General features: G+C 34.9%; 2 protein-coding genes across 10 annotated transcripts in view; both read right to left on the bottom strand.

Annotated features, from left to right (window-relative positions):
- LOC127154693 (tetratricopeptide repeat protein 39B) overlaps positions 1-7,786 on the bottom strand; it is a 30,088-nt gene extending 22,302 nt beyond the window's left edge. For both annotated transcript variants that reach the window (XR_007825508.1, XM_051096397.1), the window contains exon 1: positions 7,575-7,786. Coding sequence is in view for 1 of the 2 variants with exons in the window: in XM_051096397.1 (XP_050952354.1) it covers positions 7,575-7,619 (45 nt within the window). In the remaining variant the exon portion in view is untranslated. The remainder of the gene's footprint in view (positions 1-7,574) is intronic.
- A 2,779-nt stretch (positions 7,787-10,565) lies between these two features.
- On the bottom strand, positions 10,566-23,614 carry psip1b (PC4 and SFRS1 interacting protein 1b). 8 transcript variants are annotated; one of them, XM_051096703.1, is made up of 17 exons: positions 23,500-23,614; positions 23,015-23,107; positions 22,844-22,905; positions 22,402-22,540; positions 20,590-21,168; positions 20,324-20,498; positions 19,311-19,460; positions 18,609-18,758; positions 17,536-17,685; positions 17,106-17,308; positions 16,784-17,025; positions 15,308-15,348; positions 15,141-15,220; positions 14,961-15,062; positions 14,724-14,880; positions 13,242-13,320; positions 10,566-11,502 (listed from the first exon to the last, which is right to left on the bottom strand). In XM_051096703.1, exons 1-17 carry the CDS (start codon positions 23,503-23,505, stop codon positions 11,487-11,489), a joined length of 2,424 nt encoding a protein of 807 aa, XP_050952660.1. In that variant the 5' UTR covers positions 23,506-23,614; the 3' UTR covers positions 10,566-11,486. The 8 variants fall into 8 exon arrangements, with proteins under 8 accessions (XP_050952660.1, XP_050952659.1, XP_050952663.1 ...); XM_051096702.1 differs by having other exon boundaries at positions 23,374-23,537; XM_051096706.1 differs by lacking the exon at positions 17,536-17,685 and having other exon boundaries at positions 23,374-23,537.
- Positions 23,615-23,771: the final 157 nt, after the last annotated feature.

Below are 23,771 nucleotides of genomic sequence, written 5' to 3'. Positions count from 1 at the left end.
ATGATAATAAAGAGCCTGATAATGCATTAGGACTCATGTAAAGAGTGCACTACTGTCATTAATATTTAACTACATCTATCAGCGGAAACAGCAGCGCTTAAAACAGGAGGCATTCGTTATGAATGAAAGAGTAACAGTGTTTTAATGCACTGTACATTAGTAAATATTTTACATAATCTCACAAAAATGGTTTTCATAATATTTTTATTTTGTAGCTGAGAGTCACACACACACATCAAAGAAAGATGAATGGGTATAAATGTGTTGCAACTGATTTTTATGAATGACCAACACCCAAAGACACGTGTGTGTGCAGTTCATTTGTGATAAAACAAGAATTGACCTGCAATCACACACTGAGTCACTGTAAACCAGTTTGCCCTTTCAAACTATTTAATGTCTTATAAACCTTGTGTGTGTGTGATTGTAAATTCCTCCGTTTTAAAATCAGACATGGGTGTTTAACATATAATATGTTCAAGATTTTACAAAACATCTGTTGTTTCACTATTGTTTATTTTTATGGAAGGCCTTTTCATTATTGACTTATTAATTAAAAAACAAGCTGGAGAAGAGATGAAATGCTAAAAAAAGAGGTTTAAGAAAAGAAATAGTCACACTGTGAAATATACTATTTTTTTCGCTCCAAGTAAAGATTATTATTATATAACTAATGCTAAAACCATAAAACATTTATGTTACTTAAACTAAAAATAAAACCAACATTAACTAAAATGAAAAAAATTATTTTAGCTAGTTTAACATTTTTTTTTTTTTATTTTAACTTTAAGTACTAAAATAACTAAAACTGAAAAAACTATACACACATATTTTTTAAAACTAATTCTTAAAAAAAAAAAAATTAAATTAAAGAAAAAACAGAAAATATCAAAAAATCTAATTCAAAATATTAAGGGGGTCATTGGATGCCCATGCATGATTCTTTAGGGTCTTAATGAAAAGTCTATAATAAACTTTGGTTAAAAATTCTCGATGGTTGTGTAAAACTCTGCAAAAATCATCTCATTCTGAGGGATTGTTCTTTTAAATGCAAATGAGCTCTGCTCGCCCCGCCCCTCTCTTCTCTCTGTGGAGTGACGAGCCTGTTTACTTTAGCTGCATTTAGCCGTTAAACTTACTAACTAGCACGTTATAAGGAAAGGCGATCGCAAAGATTCATAAAAAAACCCTTACACTCACTTCTGCTGTAAGTGAAGCTGGATCACGAATGATTCACGTGAACATAGACGGATATATGTAGATCGGGAGGCGCATTCCCTTCACAAACAAACGTAATCCACTGCATCTTCAGCGGCTCAGATGTCGGGAGTAAATGACGACCACTATGTTCATTATTACATCCAGCAACACAACACCTCAATCGCTCAATCGGAGATATTCTTGTCTAACTTACATCCCTGCTCCGGCATCAAAACAATGGTGGTCGGACTGTGACAGGTGGTCTGAGGTAAGACGCTCATGTCAATCAACTATTACACCACAACAACAGTCATCTGAGAACGGCTCGATTTGTAAAAGGGGATATTATTTTTACAGATTAATTAAAAACCACTGCATGGATTTTTATCATTATAGGGTAGATTTGTACATACACTGACAACACACATTAATGTTCAAACAACATGGAAAAGTGAACTTAGCATCCGATGACCACTTTAACAAAAACTATAACAGCATATCAATGATACAAAAAAAACAACTAAAACAAAATAACTCAAACATTTTGACATGCACTTGATTTTTACTGTTAATGAATCTGTTAATGATTTTATTTAATGTACGTTTGAATAAATCACCATCCACCATTTAAATGTTTACATTTCAATAATGAACTGCTGCCAGAGCTGTGTAGATTACTTAATCTGTTACTGATTTCAAATTACATGAGAAGAATTGTAATCCATCACATTACAAATTTTAGGTAATATAATCAGATTACTTTTAGATTTCTTCTGACCGAACTCGTTTATCACATTGATTTAAACAAGACAATCTTGTACCATAAGGATGCAAAAATATAAAGAGTAAGAAAATATATTCCTTTCAAGTGCATTAAACATCATATTACATCAAGGTTTCCCAAACTGGGGTTCGTAAAGTAGGGCCCTATGATTTCTGCGATACGGAAAACGCGGATGGAATTGCGGAATCTAGTCATAAAGACGTAATTTACAGAATAACACGGAATTTGTCAAAGTTTGAATGAATTAATCAAAAGTAGGTGATTACACTTAAATCTATGGTCATAAAAAGCAAAAATACCGAATCCTGCATGTTCCGTGTGTCACTGTTTTAATGAGAGCAGAGAATAACACGGACGCTCGCCATGATTTCAGCGTCTGTCGTCTCACTAAATGAAGACATAAATACATAATATCTGCTGAGAGTCACTTCATGAGCATTTGACCGTTCCATTTTAGGAAAACTAGCGTTATATCATATACACACAGAACTGTAAAGGTAGACACGGCAACCCGTCAAAAAAAAAGTCCCGTTTAACCTGAAGACATTGTGCCAGAAATATATTACTACTATTACTACTACTACTAAAATAAAACAAACATTATTTTTTAGGGTATAATCACACAACATTTCTTCCATGTTTTAATTTTAATAGTAAATTCCCCTTTGTTTGCCAAAAAAAGCTTAATATTCAATAATTAAAAGATAAATGAAATTAATGTTTTATGCCTTCATTTGATAACCAGAACATTTTAAATACACAACACAGAATTTCTGAGGGTAAAAAAAACTTTCATAAGGCTATTTTAAGAATAAATTTGAATAAATAAAGTATGCATTCAAATAATTAGACATGCTAAAACACCAAATTTGATACCAATAAAACATATGGTGAGAAAAAATAAAACATTTCATACGGCCCTAAACATGCCATTTGTGTAAAACCTTTATTAAATTGATGTGAAATTGTATAAGTTTCATGATTTTAATTCATTAAACATGCTCTTTGATTAATACAGTTTAATTTAACCATTATAAAGGAGTTGAGAAAAATTAAAGCGGAAAAAACGGAATTTGGAAAAAAATAAAACGGATTTCATAGGACCCTAGTAAAGGAACTGCAGGTTTGTGAGTTTAATGAAAGGCTAACAAGTAAATAAATCATTAAAATGTAAAATTAAAATCAATCATTTTAAAATTACAATCAAAATAATTCACTTACTAAAAAAGAAGAAATGTTTTATGTTTACCTGGATGCCATTACACAAAGTCAGAGAAACGTGAAGATGCAAATGTGATACTTAATTATTAAAATATTCATTTTAAAATCTCAGGGGTACTTAAAGGGGTCACTGATTATGATTTCACTTTTTTAACTAACTTTAGTTAGCGTGTAACATGGCTGTCTGAGCATGAACAACATCTGCAGATTTATGACGCTCAAAGTTCAATGCAAAGGGAGAGATTGTCTTCTGCAGAACTGCTGATTGACCACCCCTTTAAAGAAGATATATTAGGTGAACAAAAAGTTTGAGACTGTCTGCAAATGAGAAATTGTGCATTTTAATGAATTTGAAAGACAAAAGCCTTTCAATAATACATGGTTAAATAACCTACTGAGTGATAATTCAAATAAAAATGAATGTGTTCATTGATCAAATCCACTGATTAAATGCTGTCACCAATAACTAATGACTAGACTATGTGTGAATGTCCACAAAACTGGACTTTCTGAGTATAATGTAAGCAGTAGACTATTTTAGAAAGGAAAATGTAAAAGATGAAAAAGAGGAATTAGAAAGAATCAATAAATAATGAATCATTTATTGCTATTGTGTAAATCATACAGTGTGTAATCAATAAAAAAGTAGCAGTAGTCTGATTACGAGTATTTTAAAATGTAACTTACTCTAATTACAAGTACTTAATTTTTCTGATGACGTAATACAGATCACATGTAATCAACTACTACCCAGCTGCCGCAGAAACAATTATATCATTAAATATAAAAACTGCCTTAAATGTTTGTATGAGTGTTTATTACATCTAAAAATAAACAGCAATTTAACTTAATAGTTTGGACTAATTTTAATATTATAGTAATTTACCAAGTGAGAGGGATGTTTAGTTGAGAGAAGAAAAACGTGTTACCTGATATATATTAAAACGAATCAATATCGAAACGAATCAACGGCGTGTGATTCTGAATCATATCGAATTGTGAAACTGTGACGTCACAGACTTAAAAAACAATCAGACACTGACAAACATCTACTGGAAAATCCTAAGCAATTATATAAGCATTTCAAATGAGTACCGTCACGAGGACTGAGTTTACGGTCTGTTTAATGGGATGCAGAAATGCTCTTAGTCGCATTTAACAGCTCAACAGACAAACCAATGAACGTGTGTGTGTGTATGTGTGTGTGTGTAGTGTAATGTTGTAATGGCATAAGTGGATTACACGCATTAGGCTACAGATCAGCAGCTCAAACACACACGCACTCATTCATTCTCAGTGAACATGCAGTAATATCTGTGTCCGATCAACAACAGTCTACAGTGGAAAAAACACAAGGTCAGTGAGGGTAACTGGATCTGCTGCACACACACACACACACACACACACACACACACACACACACACACACAGTGCCTCGGGTGTTTATCAATAAATAAACATGCAGTGCTGAGAGACAGAGACACACACACTGCACACTTTAAAAGCCTTTCATCAGATGATCTCAAACACACAGCGCTGTTACGAGTGTGTGTGTGTATGTGTGTGTGTTTCAGGATTAGTGGTTACCACAACCGGCGGGCTGAAGCACCTGGTTGCCATGGAAACACTTCTGTCAGGTGACAATATTAGATAAGAAATGACGTGCTGCAGCACTGATGGATGCTATATTACACTTTTACTGTAGTTATGATAACATATTTCCTCATAAACACATCAAAAACAAAAAACTAAGTTATTGCCATTAACTTTTACAATGGAGACACCAGTTATAACTATGATATCTACCATGAAAACACCAGTTATGATAGCATCCATGGTAACAAAATCACGATATTCTTTGAAGCAGTCCTGCAGAGATACCCAGTGTTGGGGAAAGTTACTTTTAAAAGTAATGCGTTACAATGTTGCGTTACTCTCTAAAAAGAAACTAATTACGTTAATTTGTTACTTTTTAATGGAAAGCAATGTGTTACGTTACTTTTTAAATCTGAGCTGGGCTTTCTTGTTTGTTTTTAATATAAAAAGTTCAATAAAAACGCAGGAGAAAAATGTTTAACACTCTTCAGCAATAAAAATAAAAATGAAGCACAAATGTTAGTTTATCTAAAGTAATTTTTGCTTATTAGTATAACTGAATTTAATACTCGAAGCTCAACAGCAAAGACGTTGGTTAGTAAAATGGAATTTAATACATAAGGGATATTTGTGTTATTTAAACCATTTGTGACCCTGGAGCACAAAACCAGTCATAGGTAGTAGCAGTATATTTGTAGGAATAGCCAAAAATACAATGTATGGGGCAAAATTATCAATTTTTCTTTTATGCTCTTTATGCTCTTTAGTAATTAATTAATAGTAATTAACAGTAATTAATTATGTGTTACTTTTGCGTTGCTTTTTAAATCTTGGCTGGGCTTACTTCTTTGTTTTTAATATAAAAAGTTCTATTTTTGGTAAAAATAAAAGCTGTTTCACACCAAAATTAAATGAATCTAAAGTTTATCTAAAGTCATTTTTGCTTATTAGTATCAGTGAATTTAAGAATCGAAGCTCAACAGCAAAGACGTTGGTTAATAAATACATAAAGGATATTTGTGCTATTTATATCATTTGTGACCCTGGACTACAAAACTTAATATAAAAAAATAGTCTTAAGTAGTAGCAGTATATTTGAAGCAATAGCCAAAAATACATTGTATAGGGCAAAATTATATTTTTTTCTTTTATGCTCCCTAAAAAAAGTAACTAATTACATTAATTTGTTACTTTTTATAAAAAGCTATATGTTATGCTACTTTCGCGTTACTTTTTAAAACTGGGCTGGGCTTTCTTGTTTGTTTTTAATACAAAAAGCTCTATTTTTAGTAAAAATTAAAGCCCTTTCACATCTGTACAGTAAAACACAGGAGAAGAAATTTTAATACTCTTTAACGATAAAAATAAAAATGAAACGCAAATGTTAGTTTATCTAAAGTAATTAGAATATTAAGTAAAAATCATGTTCCATGTAGATATTTTATAAATTTCCTACCATAAATGTATCAAAATGTAATTTTTGATTAGTGATATGCATTGCTAAGAACTTCATTTGAACAACTTTAACGGCGATTTTCTCAATATTTAGATTTTTTGCACCTTCAGATTCTAGATTTTCAAAGAGTTGTATCATAACAAACCATACATCAATGGAAAAGCTTATTTGTGACCCTGGACCACAAAACCAGTCTTAAGTCGCTGGGGTTTATTTGTAGCAGTAGCCAAAAATACATTGTATGGGTCAAAATTACAGATTTTTCATTTATGCCAAAAATCATTAGGAAATTATGTAAAGATCATGTTCCATGAAGATATTTTATAAATTTCCTACCATAAATGTATCAAAACGTAATTTTTGATTAGTGATATGCATCGCAAAGAACTTAATTTGGACAACTTTAAAGGTGATTTTCTCAATATTTAGATTTTTTTGCACCCTCAGATTCATTCACCCTCAAATAATTGTATCTCGGCCAAATATTGTCCTATCCTAACAAACCATACATCAATGGAAAGCTTATTTATTCAGCTTTCAGATGATGTATAAGGCTCAATTTCAAAAAATTGACACTTATGACTGGTTTTGTGGTCCAGGGTCACATTTATTCAGCTTTCAGATGATGTATAATTTAAAAAAAATGACTGGTTTTGTAGTCCAGGGACACATATTTGCTCCTAAACACATCAACAACAACACACAAAAAAAAAACATAAAATTATGATGTGAGCCATGAACTTTTACCATAGAGACACCAGTTATAAAAGTAACCATTGTATTGTCATGACTATATGAGATAGAAACATATATTATGATAGTAACTATGGCACATCTACCATGAAAACACCATTTATGATAGTATCTATGGTAAATACCACGAATATTATTTGACGTAGTCCTGTAGATAGTGTGTACCGCGGTATTGATGATATCGCTGTATCATAGAGGCTGAACAAAAGTGAATGCACTTCGTGCTTAACCATTTATGACGTCACGCCGTTGCATAATTATGCAAATGACGTTTACCTGAACGCACACGCACATTGTCGTTGTCATTTGTCAAAGAGTCAGTATGTAATTAAATCACCGTTATGGAGAAATCTAGACAAACACACGGTGACTTCCGTATCTGAGAGGAAAAGAGCTCTGTGTAGTGTGTCAGCGTCTCAACACCTAATGAGCTTCCTAAATAGCGCATCTCAGGCGTCTTCGTTGTCAATATCGTGACCTAGACTGTACGTAACGCGGAGTAGTTCGGATCCCACTGCGTTTGGAGATAGGACCGGCGTTTGCGGTTAGATATCTGACACTCACCTCCTCCGGTTCCGCGCCGTCCGCTCCGTTACCGACCCGAGCCATGGCGCTTGATTCCCTGAGATCGGCGCGGAACGTTTGCTTACATTAACAGTCACACATCTGGATCCGTCCGGGCTCTCCGGCTAGTTCGCTGCTGAAGGCGGTTCTACGCGGCGGACTCGGTTCAGCCTCTCGGTTACGGACGCCGAATGTCGTCGGAGTGTGACGTTTGGCTCAACGGACACGCCCACTGAGCGGAACCCGGCGACGCGTCACGCACGCGCTTTGCGATTAGAAACTGTGTAATAACATTTATAATTTAATCACTCATCCAGAGTGTTGGTATATTTGTCTATTAATATATAATTATAATAGTTTATTAATAGTTTGACGCAACGGTTTGAAGAAACCGGACGCAGAATTAACGGTCCTACTATGGTACTCCATCGCTTATGAATATTAATCGAGTCCTGCTGACTTTGCTTGGTAACCTTCCTGACGCATACCCTAATTAATATTCATGAGCCGCGCCTCGTCCACAGCAGGCTTCGCTCATTGGCCAGCAGACTTGCGCCCGCCTACCAACGCCAATCGGTTTGGCGCATGTCAAGTCACGTAATTATAATTCATGAGCTCGGGCTTCGCCATAGTAGATTCCTAAACTCAGCAGAGTGGATTTTGGAGCCACACACTCGCAGTTACTGCGACACACTGTTGGTTACTGTAACACAGGAAATAGTGATAAATTCACGTCTCACATATATAAACCATTTCGCTAGATGTAAACATACTGGTCGCGATACACTTCCTGTTTCTTTTTGTTTTTTCTTTTTTTTTTTACTTCACACAAACATCACAAAAAATACAACCAACATAACATTTGACTGGATGAAAATGTTACATTAGCACCTTTAAGATGTATTTGTATATGTGAAATTAAAAAAAAAAAAAAACAGGTTTACTACAATATATGCTGATAAATTCAATGTTGACTTAAGTGGTATGAGATGACTGGATGGTTTCAACTGATTTCCTATTGAACTGTCACCAACTGAATTGCAGTGATTAAAATATGTCAAATATAGTGAATTAAACAATGAAGTTGATATTTGTTGCTCATTCTAAATGGAAAAGTGCCCAAGCAACATTGCTCAGAAAATATGCCCAGTGTATCATCAGTGAAACATGGCTAAAGGCGCAAAAAGCGAAAGAACAGACAAACCGATTCAACCGAGTTTCATTTCATTTACGCTGGAACAGCTCCGATTGATTCAAACTCAAACTCGATTCTCGAATCATTTGATTCGGAGCTTTTTCAGCGGTTTGCGAATCATTTGATTCAGATCGGAACTTAGAGCGCGGATCGCGAATCATTATTCAGATCGGGGCTTTGGAGTGCGGATCGCGAATCATTTGGTTTAGATCGGGACTTTTCAGCCGGTTCGCGAATCATTATTCAGATCGGGAGTGCAGATCGCGAATCATTTAATTCGGAGCTTTTTCAGCGGTTTGCGAATCATTTGGTTCAGATCGGAACTTAAAGCGCGGATCGCGAATCATTATTCAGATCGGAACTTTGGAGTGCGGATCGCGAATCATTTGGTTTAGATCGGAACTTTTCAGCCGGTTCGCGAATCATTATTCAGATCGGAACTTTGGAGTGCGGATCGCGAATCATTTGGTTCAGATCGGAACTTAAAGCGCGGATCGCGAATCATTATTCAGATCGGAACTTTGGAGTGCGGATCGCGAATCATTTGGTTTAGATCGGAACTTTTCAGCCGGTTCGCGAATCATTATTCAGATCGGCACTCTTTCAGGCGGTTTGCGAATCATTTTATACAGATCAGAACTTTTCAGCTGGTTTGCGAATCATTTGATTCAGATCGGAACTTTGGAGTGCGGATCGCGAATCATTTGGTTTAGATCGGAACTTTTCAGCTGGTTCGCGAATCATTATTCAGATCAGAACTTTGGAGTGCGGATCGCGAATCATTTGGTTTAGATCGGAACTTTTTCAGGCGGTTTGTGAATCATTTGATTCAGATCGGAACTTAGAGCGCAGATCGGGAATCATTTTATTTAGATCGGAACTTTTCAGCCGGTTCGCGAATCATTATTCAGATTGGAGTGCGGATCGCGAATCATTTTTTCCTTCTTTCTGTCTTTCTTTTGTAAAGTACAGTTATAAAAACAAAACGAAGAAAAAAAGAAAGAAACAAAGTATACACAGATACAAATCCCTTTAATCAATTTAACCATGGTTTTAATATAGTAAAAGTGTTAACTATGTAACTACAGTTTATAACTATGTTTTTTTATAATTATAATTATAAATAACTAATATGTTTTTTGTCATATTGATTACCATTTGTATAACCACAGTTTTACTACACATACTATGGTCAAATTTTGGTTAGTGTAGCAAAACCATGGTTAATTTGTGGTTACTATGCTTTAACTATTAACTGGTGTTTTTTTGGGGTAATAAAACCATGGTTAATTTTCCTAAGGGATGTGATGTGTGTTCAGAGGACACATAGGATGCATATAGAAATGCAGTTTTCACTGCTTTAGGATGAACAGAGCTTTGGATAGTTTACATGTACTTTGAATAAAGAAAAGAGGTTTAGAGCCAGATGTATGTGAAATTCAGCTAGCAGGAAATACAAATTAATAATCATATTTTGCTATATTCTCTTCTGAGTAGCCAAAAAATCCAAAGAAAACATCTTCAAAATGTTATAATGTTGGTTTTACATAATCAAAATTGTGTAATTATTCTCTGATAAATATGCCAACATAAGCTCTCTTTATGAATAATGAGTATCTATAAATAAAGACTAGATGACATGAAACTGGTCAAAAGTCTATCGTAATGCAGCAATGTTGGTACAGTGAGAAGGAAAAGGGTGTTGTCTGCTGTTACATCCTCAACGATGTCAAAATCAAACCTTCGCCCTATGAATGCATACAAACATAAACAAGTCTCACAACACAAGCACCAAAGAGTACTGAAGATCAGTTTAATGCATATTCACTGTAATATCGACACAGGAAGCACATGCATGTGCTTTATAATACAAATCTAGGAGCGTCTGAGCGCAACAGACAATGCTAGAACGCGTTACAGCTAAATGTGTTTATTAAAGACAGCGTTTGTTGTATTAGCACCGGTTTCAGATCAGATCTAGTGTGTGTGAAAGAGTCCAGATATGACTCAAAGTGTTACTGTATGATTATAATGTAGCTGCCCTGTGTACAAACACACACAAATGAACAGTTTAATGCTCGGGTTTAACATGTACTTGATTGTGTTACATCTTACAAACAGAACAGAGAACTCATGTCCATGTGGGATGCATCGAACTAGATTTGTTGTATTTTCAGACACTACTTGGGGAAATTTCCTCTGAATAGCTCAGACTGTAACTGTAGCTAATAGCTAAAGTCTCTATGTTCACTGCTGAAGTGATTTAATGCTCTGTGATCAAAGGAAAGGCATAAATCTGAACAATTCATCCTGTCAGTCAGCATCAGAATCAAATCGGAGCTGACAGGAGAAACTGTTTCAGACCTTTATTAGTGTCTCTGTTTCTTTTCCTGCAGAACGACACATCTAAAGCATCGAAAAAACAAAAACACTGATGTCAAGGCATTGGGATTCATCTATGACACGAAAACCTACTGTAGAGATCCCAGATGAGCTGCAGAAACACTGACGGCGAGGGGAACCTGCGATTTACACTAAATCCTCACGACGAATCGTACTAGACGAATCGTACAAAACGCTCTTCTTAACAGCGCGAATAAATAACTGCAACGGCAACCGAATAAAAATCTCTCCGACAGGCGGATAAAAAGCCTGATTCCAGAATATCAACACAACAATAATAAAAACAAGACGTGAACTCCGGCGGTTTCCTCACGTCAGCTCCTGTCCGCACTGAAAACAGATCAGAGATCAGTCAAACCATCAGCAGCTGTTCAACACGTCTTCTAATGAGACATGACATTATATTCAACAATGGAAACAGAAAAACAAGCAACAAATTAACACCAGGCTGTTCTGGAGTTCTTAAAGGAACAGTTTACCCAGAAATTAACATTTGCTTTACATACTAACCAATGGATGTGAATGGGTGCCGTCAGAATGAGAATGATAAAAACATCACAATAATCCACACCACTCCAGTACAGCAGTTAAAACATCTTGAGAAGAAAAAATTTGAAACAAATCCATCAAGATGTTTTAAACGAAAATCCATAGAGTCCATAATCCATAATAACACTTCCTCCAGTGGAAAAAGTCCATCTTGTGTTGTCTCACACATCAAAATTCAGCCACATATTTAAGCTGTTTTTTGACTGTAAATGATGCTCTGTGCAGATTTCTCTCCTGATTCAGACCAGACCACTTTTTCACTGGAGGAAGTGTTATTATGGATTATGGACTCGTATTTTAGATAAAACATCTTGATGGTTTTTAGCTTTTGTCTTCTCAATAACGTTAACTAACTTGTGGTTTTAATCAGCTGTTTAGACTCTCATTCTGACGGCACCCATTCACATTCATTGGTGAGCAAGCGATGGAATGACACATTTCCTTGGTATTAAATGTCATCTTTTCAGATCATTAGTGATACAAGATGTAGATGAGTTTGTTTCTTCATCACATTTGGAGAAATGTGTATCACTTCCTCACCAATGAATGTGAATGGGTGCCGTCAGAATGAGAGTCCAAACAGCTGATAAAAACATCAAAATAATGCACAAGTAATCCACACCACTCCAGTCCATTAGTTAACATCTTGAGAAGGCAAAAGCTGAAACAAATCCATCATTAAGACGTTAACTAAAATCCATAGAGTGCATAATCCATAATAACACTTCCCTAGAGCTGTTTTAGACTGTTTTAGCTTGTAAACGGTGCTTGGTTTGTGCAGATTTCTCTCCTGATTCAGACCAGACCACTTTTCCACTGGAGGAAGTGTTAATTATGGATTATGGACTCTTAATGATCATCTTAATAGTGGATTTGTTTCAGCTTTTGTCTTCTCAAGATGTGAACTGATGGACTGGAGTGGTGTGGATTACTTGTGGATTATTGTGATGTTTTTATCAGCTATTTGGACTCTCATTCTGACGGCACCCATTCACATCCATTGGTGAGCAAGTGATGGAATGACACATTTCTCCAAATCTGATGAAGAAATCTGTACAGATGAAGCACTGTTTACAAGCCAAAACCTTCCAAAACAGCTCTAAACAAATATGTGGCTGGATGTTGATGTGAAAAATAAGAGGAGATGGACTTTTTCACTGGAGGAAGCATTATTATGCATTACAGACTCAATGTATTTTAGTTAAAAACATCTTAATGATGGATTTGTTTCAGCTTTTGTCTTCTCAAGATGTTAATTGATGGACTAGAGTGATGTGGATTACTTATGTGATGTTTTTATCAGCTGTTTGGACTCTCATTCTGACGGCACCCATTTACATCCATAGGTAAGTACTTCTCATCCACACTCATCCACATCTTGGATGGTCTGAGGGTGAGCAGAGTTTCAGAAAATGTTTATTTTTGGGTGAACTATTCCTTCAACAATAGGTTGTTCTGATACCAGCTAGACAGCAGACAGTGAAGGTCACAATGATGACGATATCATGATGATGTCAAACCTGTGAGGCACGGGTTCAGTGGTTTGAGGCGCTTGTTTCGTATCTTGGGTCTCTTCGCAGATGCTCGTCGGACTGACAGCTATAAACAGATGCAGAGACTCACGGTTATTACCATAAACTTGAACTAACATAAAATCTATAAACTGAAATAATTTATACAGCCTATATCAGACTATAAATAATTACATTATATTAAAATAATGTAACTTTTATTGAAAATGCTAAAGAACACATTAAAATCAAGAAAGGAGAAACAATTTTTGAAAGAACATACCAGGGTTATTATAGTAACTAAAACCATTAAAATAAATAATAAATAAATAAATACTTCTGTTACTTTAAATAAAAAAAAAATAAAAATAAAAAAAGTTTTATAAATATTTAATACATTTTATTTCATTTAAAATTGTTTTTAATTCATTTAAAAATACAAATAATTAATATTTTTTATTTTTATTATTTTTTTATTTAAGAAATTTCATTTTTATAACTTTATCTAATATTTATATTTTATTTCAAATAACAATAATGGTGTTTTTACTAGCTTTAGTTAACCATAATAAACCAAATACATACATTGCCGATCAAAAGCAAGGAATTTGTAAGATTTTTTTTAAAGAATTTCTCTTATGCTCATCAAGGCTGAATTTATTTGATCAAAAATACAGAAAAAAAAAAACAGTAATATTGTGAAATTTTACTGAAGTTTAAAATAGTGTTTTTCTATTTTAATATATTTAAAAACATAACATTCCTGTGATTTTCAATGTCACATGATCCTTCAGAAATCATTCTAATATGCTTGTTTGCTGCTCAAGAAACATTTCTGATTATTATAAATGTTGGAAACAGTTGTGCTGCTTAATATTTTTTTGCAACCTGTAATTCTTTTTCAAGACTGATTAATAAAAAGTTAAAAAAAAAGAACAGCATTTACTCAAAATAGAAACTTTTCTAAGAAAATAAGTTCTTGCCATCACACAACGCATCCTCCTTAGTAAATAAAATATTCGTTTGTTTAAAATAAAAGAAAGAATACATATTTACAGACCACAAACTTTTAAATAGTTTATATTGTTACAAAAAATGTCTATTTTAAATAAATGCTGTTTATAATAAATCAGCATATTAGAATGATTTTTGAAGGATCATGTGACACTGAAGACTGGAGTAATGAATATAATAAAATGCTTTAATAATAATTAAAAATAAAAAAATAAATAAGACATTTGACAAGGAAAAATAAAGCCCATCAGGGTGATCAGGAGCCTGATGCTGATCACATGACCTACTTATTATAAACACACGTTCTTGGCATATCGATCGAGTGTGAATGATTGTACTCTGTGAGTAGAGCGATGTCAAACTAATAGAGCTCTGCAGGAAATCAGCGCTCAATTATACCACTACTGAACAACCACGCTCAAGTATCCCAGAGGGCCGTGCACTAATCCGCATGAGCTCTGATGAGTGTGTTATTACCTGATCCGGCGTCCGTCTCTCTCTCCTCCTGCAGCGAGTCGATGTACTCCTGACTCAGAGTCTCGTCGGCGTCTCCGATGAGGTAGATGTTTTTAAAGCGATGATACAACATGGAGGCTTTAAACATGATCGCCTCGCTGCCGCGAAACCACCGCATCTGACCACGCACACACACACAATATATTTGAGACTGAACTCCATTACTCTGCACCACTGTGCATCTTCATATATACGTACCTTTCTGAGCGTGTCGATGAGTTCGCTGTGGTTCTGAATGTTTCGAGACGAGACCGGGACGTTGCTCAACTCATCCAGAGCCAATAAACACTTACTGACGTCCTGTGAGAGCGACACACAATAATTAATGATCATAGTGAGGAGCAGCTTTGAGAATTATGATATTAAATGGGCTCATACTGGATTTTCGAGGGTCATTGAGATTCTGATGTCACCATGTAGCCGGTAGAGCAAAGAGTCTGTGACGGACAGAGAGTGAGCTGAAACACACAAACACACAGTTAGAGATCTACACACACACACTCATGTTAATTCAGTGTTGTTTGAGTTTATTGTGTGAGTCTCACCTTTATGCTCTTCCTCTTTACTGCTGCTGTTGTTCTGCTGTCTGTAGAAACACATTCAGTTAATGACTGATTACTATAACCATAACTATTATGATAACTAGAATAATAACCATAGCTTTTATTACTACATGATCATATTAAAGTCAGATCAACTATAACAATACTAGTACAATAACAACATCAAGCATAACTACACCGGTGACTATAATAACATTAACTATCATTTTAGAGCTGCACAATTAATCAAATTTCTAATCGTGATTACAACTGCAGAGGCCACAATTATGTAATTGTACCTTTGAACAAAAAAAAAAAAAAAAAAAAATCCACTTACGTTATTCTGCTTTCTTAAGATGTGTGTGACAGAGCGAGTGTGTGTGTATTTTTCGTTCAGGTTATCTTAGGGTTTTTTTTTTAGGGTTTTTTCTTGAACAGAAAAATCCTGGATCATTGTTTTAATTTTTTAATTTTTATATTTAAAGAAGAAACTATATTTTTATAAACTATAATTTTCTAAGGCATGCAGTTGCTTCAAACAATGGTATAAAGCTATTCAAAACATCATTCCATGTAAATTGTGATAATCGTAATTAATAATCGCAATTGCTATTTCAAAGAAATAATCAACAATTACGATTTTTGACATAATAGTGCAGCCCTGTGTCATTTATAACACTGTTTTTTATTAATGTACCAATAACTATAATGACGACGACAACTATAACAACGATAACTATATAAATAACTATTATAACGACAACTATATAACTATAACCATAAAGTATAACGATAGTAATGAAACTGTAACAATAATGATAATGAATATAATCAATATAACCAGTAATTATAACAAAAAGGATGCTAGCTATTATAACTATAATAACTAGTACTATTGTAATTTTAACAATAATGATAATTTCTGACAACTATAATGATAACTACAACAAAGAATGCAGTCTTTAAACAATAACTATAACAATAATTATTTTATTAACAGTAAATACATCTACAACAATAACTATAACTTAAATATAACAATATGATCATTAATGTTATCACTACAGTTATGGTTGTTGTTATTATAGCTACAATGGTGTTTATACTAGGGGTCGAACAAAATGTGTTTTTCAGGACTGATGCCGATACTGATTATTAGAGATTGAGTAGACCGATAACCGATATTGTCACCTGCTGCTTTAAATGCTCAAACTCATTAAAGTCAAATGGATTCTGATTGGCTGTCAATGTTTTTAGCATTCACCAGCTGAAAAAAAAAATCTATGAAAGTGATTCCAGTGATTTTGTTGCTCTGTGCCGTTTTTGTTACTTTTATGGAACTGTTCTCTTAGAATTCACAGTTATAGTTCTCGCTCTTGTTCTGTGTGAACAGGGTTTATGATTAGACTCGATGTGCACATGTAAATGTAAATATCAGCCACATTCAGTGACTCATCAGTGCTGACTGATCTCACTCACTCCGTGCTCCTGCTCTCATGTTTTCCATTCTGCTCGGGATCTTTCTTCTCCTCCTCCGCTGTCGTTTTGACCAGGGTGCGGTTCTCGCCCTGGGCTCCGCTGCTCTTCTCAGGCTGTTTCTGCGGCTCCTCGAGTTGCGCCGTCTGTTCTGTGCCGGTCTGTGTCTTTCCTCTGGTGGACGTCACCAATCCTTGCAGGGACTTCAGCACGCTCTGCCTCTTCTCGGCCGGGATCTTACTCTTCTACGAGACACAGACACACAGACAGACGTCAGACCGCTGCTCCTCCACCGTATCTCTAAAGTGCTCTCGTCGGCTCTCACCTCTTCAACTACTGCTTTCTTCTCCTCTTTTGACTCGTCCTGCTTTTCAGGGATGATCGGAATGTCACTGTTTGTCTGTTTGGGTTTGTTCTGCGTTTCTTTCTGTTCCTCCTTATCTTGTGTGTTTATCTTGTTGACCTCGCTCTTCTCCGGTTTTTCTGGGGCAGACGTCTTCTCTTCTGTGAGCCGTTTCCTCTTTGAATCTGTAAATTGAGCAATTTGATTTCTCTTCTACATTTTAAAAGTAATATTCAAACAATGAACTGAACTGAGACAATTAAAATTTTATTTTTTTGTATATGTTAGTATAGTAATATAATTGGATTTTTACCCACATCTACTGTTTTGCAGCTTCAAAATAATTCATAAAATAAAACGAGTCTTTCAAACCAATTTTGTCAACGCTCAATTATAAGAATTATTATAAGACCTGCAGCGCTGGAGGGGGCGGAGCTGTCCGTCACAGGAAGAGGACCATGAGCATCTTTCTTCACATCAGATTCAGTTTGCGAGCATTTCCGTTTCCGAGTGGGTGCCTTCACCGACGTCGCAGTGATTTCTTCTGAGGTCTGGGTCAGATCTGCAGGATATAGAGCAAGCAGGACTTGATTTGATTGGTATAGTGAATATGATATCATTACAAAATAAAAGTGAGGTTTAATCTGAAGAAATGGTATTGTAAAACGTACTTCTCAAAGCAGTAATACAAATTAAATCATAACACCAAAAAAAAAAAAAAAAAAAAAAAAAAAAAGTAATTAAATGGAAAACATAGATTTTGGGAAAAATATAACTGAATTTGATTAGACACGTTTTTTGATGATTAAAAATGTAATTAAGCCTTTAAAACAGAACTTCAAAAAAATATAAAACAGAAGCAAAGACTAGAATTTGATTAAATATGCCTTCTGAATAATGTTTAAAAAATAATATTAAAACTTAAAAAACAAAAACAATACCACAATTTTGTATTTTACATTTTAACAGTAAAATTCAAACAATGAATTCAAATGATTAGACAACTGATTGTTTTTAAACAAAATTGCATTTTAAAAAAGGAATATTAAATAAATTCAAATGGAAAATATGGAATTTGGGAGAAATAAAAAAATAATTTGGGGAAACAAAATAACACAGTTTCACAGTGTTTCAAATGTCATTTTTGTTAAATTTTAATAAATTGTTAAACTGTATCAACTTCATTATTTCAAATAATCAAACATGCTTTTTGATTACTGAAATTTAATTTAACCATTAAAATGGAATCCAGAGAAATGAAAACAGAAAAAAAGAAATCCAGAATCCAGAAGAATTAAAATAGAGGGAAAAAAACTTGGGAATTTGGGTAAAATTGCCTAAATGTATTTTTTTATATATTAGTACAGTAATATAATTTAATAATATAATTATCCACATATACTGTACTCCAGGTCATAAAATAACTCAAGCAATGTCTTTCAAACAGATTTCATGGCAACGCTCAATTATAAGACTTCAGTTCACCTGCAGCGCTGGAGGGGGCGGAGCTGTTCGTCACAGGAAGAGGAACACAAGCGTCCTCCTTCACATCAGAATCAGTTTGAGAGCGTTTTCTTTTCCGAGCAGGCGTCTTCACCGGCACGGCAGTGATTTCTTCTGTGGTCTGGGTCAGATCTGCAGTGGAGCAGGACATAGAGCAAACAGGACTCAATTTGATTGGTAAGAAGTGAATATGACATTATTGCTCAATATTATTTGTCCCTTTCAGTGTTACATTAACGTTAACACTGCAAACCAGCAAAATAAAAGTTTTTTTTGTTTTTTTTTTAAGAATATCACATTTTTTCTTCTACATTTTAACAGTAAAATTCAAGCAATGAATTCAAATGACTAGACAATTGATTACTGTTTTTAAACAAAACTGCATTATTAAAAAAGGAATAGCAAATAAATTCAAATGGAAAAATACAGAATTTGGGAGAGAAAAAAAAACAGTTTTGGGAAACAAAATAACACTGATTTCATAGGCTTCTAAAAATGTCATTTTTGTCCTTTGATGAATTGTTGTTAAATCCCAAAATTTTTTTATTTTTTTCTATATTAGTATAATAACATAATTTATTTAATATTTACCCCACATCTACTGTATTTCAGCTCATAAAATAACTGTCTTTCAAACAGATTTCATGTCAATGCTTATAGTATTATTATAAGACTTCAGCTCACCTGCAGCGCTGGAGGGGGCGGAGCTGTTCGTCACAGGAAGAGGAACACGAGTGCCTTCCTTCACATCAGAATCAGTTTGCGAGCGTTTCCCTTTCAGAGTGGGCGTCTTTACCGACGTCGCAGTGATTTCTTCTGTGGTCTGGGTCAGATCTGCAGAGGAGCAGGACATGGGACTTGATTTGATTAGTAAGAAGTGAAAAATAAAAATTCAGTTCAATCTGAAGAAATTATGGGAGAAATACATTTTTCAATACGTACTTCTCAAAGTAGTAATAAAAATTAAAACACAACACAAAAAATAAATAAAATAAAATAAATTTGGGAAAAAATATAACTGAATTTGATTATACATGCTTTTTGATGATTAAAATGTAATTCCAACATTAAAACAGAACTTAAAAAAATATAAACCACAGCAAAAAATTAAATGAAATTTGATTAAATATGCCTTTTGAATATTAAAGTTTAAAAAAATAAAATTATTAAAACTTAAAAAAACATTTGAGTTTTTTTTTTTTTTTTTTTTTTTTTTAGAGAATATCACAATTTTTCTTCTACATTTTAACAGTAAAATTCAATATTCAATATTGTTTTTAAACCAAATTGCATGGCTAAAAATGAGTATCAAATCAATTCAAATGAAAAATACAGAATTTAGGAGAAATTCTGTGAAAAAAGAATTTTGGGAAACAAATTAACACTGATTTCATAACGTTCTAAAAATGTCATTTTTGTTACATTTTGATAAACTGTTGTTAAATTCTATCAACTGCATTATTTAAATTAATCAAACTTGCTTTTTGATTACTGAAACTTAATTTAACCATTAAAATGGAATCGAGAAAAATTAAGAGTCCCAAACGTTTTTTTGGATATATCAGTATAATAATATAATTTAGCTAAATTTTACCCACATCTACTGTATTGCAGCTTTAAAATAACTCATAAAATAATTCAAGTAATGTCTTCAAACAGATTTCATATCAACGCTCAATTATAAGACTTCAGCTCACCTGCAGCGCTGGAGGGGGCGGAGCTGTTCGTCACAGGAAGAGGAACACGAGCGTCTTCCTTCACATCAGAATCAGTTTGCGAGCATTTCCGTTTACGCGTTGGCGTCTTCACCGACGTGGCAATTTCTTGTGTAGACTGGGTCAGATCTGCAGTGGAGCGTGTGACCCTCAAGGGCTGGAAGATTACAGCACAAAAAAATCAACTTCAACAACTCATATTCTGACATAAACCAGGTCAAAAGTTAATTTTCGCGCATCACACAAACCTTTTTGTGATTATAGGCATCTATCCGTTTCTTGGCAGTTGAAATGATTTTTCTGTTCAGTACGTGTTTCCTGCGAGTAGAAAGCGTCTTTGCTGCAGCCGCTCGTCTTGCTAAAATGATCTTCCTGGATGGCAAAATCCTCCTTGCTGCTGGTACCGTCTTCAATGATGTCACTTTCCTTGCAGGTGCGACTTTATCTGTCCGTCTCTCATCTGGCGTGACGGCCTTTGCTGTTGAATCTCTTGAGCGTGTTGACCTCGTTACAGCTGTTTTAGCGTCTGTCGGAGTTTCTCTCTTAGGTGGCGTCACTGCGTTCGAATCGCTCTTCTGTGCTGAATCTTTAGAGGATCTGGTCTGATTCTTGGCTTCGCTCTGCGTGACAGATTTTGACTTTGTTTTGCTGGTTTTCACTGGAGTTTCCCTCTTACGTGGCGTCTCTGCATTCGAATCGCTCTTAGGCACCGAATCCTTACGGGATCCCGTCTGGTTCTTGGCTTCGCTCTGATTTTCTGCTTTCTTCTTCTTCCTGTCTTTCAGTTTCGGACGGTTTTCCGACAGCCGTTTCACCAGTGCTGCTTTCTGTCATAAACAAAAAAATCATGTTCCAGTGGATTTAAAACAGCAAACAACACAAACTGTAACACTTAGAGAGGTAACGGTACATGTATTCATACTGAAAAATTTGGTACTGGCATGCATGTGTACCGAATTAATAAACTGAAAAGCTAAGTGTTCGTAAGAATCAAATCCACCTTTGTGTCCAGCTAAAACACAAGTCCATAATCCATAACAACACTTCATCCAGTGAAAAAGTCCATCCCCTGTTGTCTCTCGCAATAAATTCCAGCCACATATTTGTTTAGAGCTGTTCTGGCTTGTAAACGGTGCTTGATCTGTGCAGATTTCTCTCCTGATTCAGACCAGACCACTTTTTCACTGGAGGAAGTGTTATTATGGATTATGGCCTTGTATTTTAGATGAAAATATCTAAATGATGGTTTTATTTCATCTTTTGTCTTCTCAGTAATGTTAGCTGACTAACTTGTGATGTTTTCATCAGCTGTTTAGACGCTCATTCTGACGGCACCCATTCACATTCATTGGCGAGCAAGCAATGGAATGACATTTCTTTGCTATTAAATGTCATCTTTTCAGATTATTAGTGTTACAAGATGAAGAGGAGTTTGTTTTTTCAACACATTTGGAGAAATGTGTATCACTTCCTCACCAGTGAATGTGAATGGGTGCCATCAGAATGAGAGTCCAAACAGCTGATAAAAACATCACAATAATCCACAAGTAATCCACACCACTCCAGTCCATCAGTTAACATCTTGAGAAGACAAAAGATAAGTCCATAATCCATAATAACACTTCCTCCAGTGAAAAAGTCCATTTCCTGTTGTCTCTCACATCAAAATCCAGCCACATATTTGTTTAGAGCTGTTTTGGCTTGTAAACGGTGCTTGATCTGTGCAGATTTCTCTCCTGATTCAAGCCAGACCACTTTTTCACTGGAGGAAGCTTTATTATTATGGCCTCATATTTTAGTTAAAACGTCTTGATTATGGATTTGTTTCAGCTTTTGTCTTCTCAAGATGTGAACTGATGGACTGGAGTGATGTGGATTACATGTGGATTACTGTGATGTTTTTAATCAACTGTTTGGACTCTCATTCTGACGGCACCCATTCACTGCAAAGGATTAAAAATAAACAAAGCTATTTTTTCCCTTTTCTGTAATGAAAACGTACCAAACCGTGATTTTTGTGTACCGTTACACCTCTAAAAACACTAATTATATACACTGACCTTTTGACCTCTGAGGCCCACACCTGGGTCATTCTCGATCTCCCACATGCCCTCCTCGAACCCGCCCCGTTTGGTTGACCGGCCATACTTCTCTTTGTTTGGCCAGTAGGGGACGATGTCTTTGAGAAAGAGGAACGTTCTGGAAGACGACAGAAGGACTACTAGTTACTACTAGTACTACTGCGCTTCCTAATAGTAAATAACACAGTATGCATTTTACATTTATGTATTTGGTAAATGCATTATCAAAGTACTGAATATATTCCATCATTTCATGCTTTTCTAAAATAAAACACGACATATTTATTTTAAGTACTAAAGAGGTTTTTTGTTGTTTTTATTTTGTTTTATTAATATATACATAACATTTCTTTGATTTAATGTGCTTTGTTTTGACTCATGAGTGTGAGAATGAGTGTGTGTGTGTTTCGAGTTCACTCACGTTGAGTGTGTTCCATAAAAGAAGATGGGGATCTTATTTTTGGGGGCTTTTCCTTCACCAATCTGAGTGACATATGAAACACCATATCAAAAGTCAGATTTTAATCAAACTCACTTACATATAAGACTGCATATGATGAATATGCCTTATATTTGCTGTATATAAACTCACCCTGGCAGGCCAGAAAGGATAGCCCTTCATCTTAGCAAACACTATGTCCCCTGGAATAAAATCTTCTGTGGTCTGGTCAGATGCCATCTTCATCTGAGAAAATAATAAAGGGTTAATAAATAAAAACAACACTCATCATGTGTCACCAAAACACACAAACAATAAACAAAACACCTGACCAACAATTCCTTCCGATTCAAATCATAATATTAGCCTTATGGCCATAAACATGCCTCTGTTAAACAATAATATGACTTTAACATCATTTCAGTGCTATCGACACTGAAGTAAATAAAACGTTAGCCGTGTTTAGCTAGCTCAAGCTAACACAAGCATATAGTGTTTGGTTATCAACTCACCTTCACTCCCTTCTGCATACCTACTCACTCAGAAACCACTCTATAAACACTCAAATTTGGAAAAACAATACGGAAAACACATAAGTTAAAAATATTAGCACGCAATGAATGAAAGGACGTGGAGACCTGCATGAGAATGTGTATCTCCCCTCAGCGCCGGTGGTATAGTTCGGTCCGCCTCCCGCTCACTGCGACTAAGGAACGTACCACTACGTAGAAAGGGGGGTTGGTGTTTTTACAATTATTTCAAATGTAATTAACAACAGGATTTCTGCCCAATATTAAGCTTGGTTATTACGTATTTTGGCTTGTATGTAATTATCCGCGAAGTTAAAATTATATTCGCAAGTTTAAAAGCAAAATTGCGTCACTGTTTGTTAACATTGGCCGTTAAATAG

The sequence above is a fragment of the Labeo rohita genome, chromosome 23, assembly GCF_022985175.1.
Source record: "Labeo rohita strain BAU-BD-2019 chromosome 23, IGBB_LRoh.1.0, whole genome shotgun sequence".
NCBI classification, from domain to species: Eukaryota; Metazoa; Chordata; class Actinopteri; order Cypriniformes; family Cyprinidae; genus Labeo; species Labeo rohita.
The sequence above is the reverse complement of the archived record's forward strand: the minus strand, read 5'-3'. Positions and strand labels throughout refer to the sequence as shown.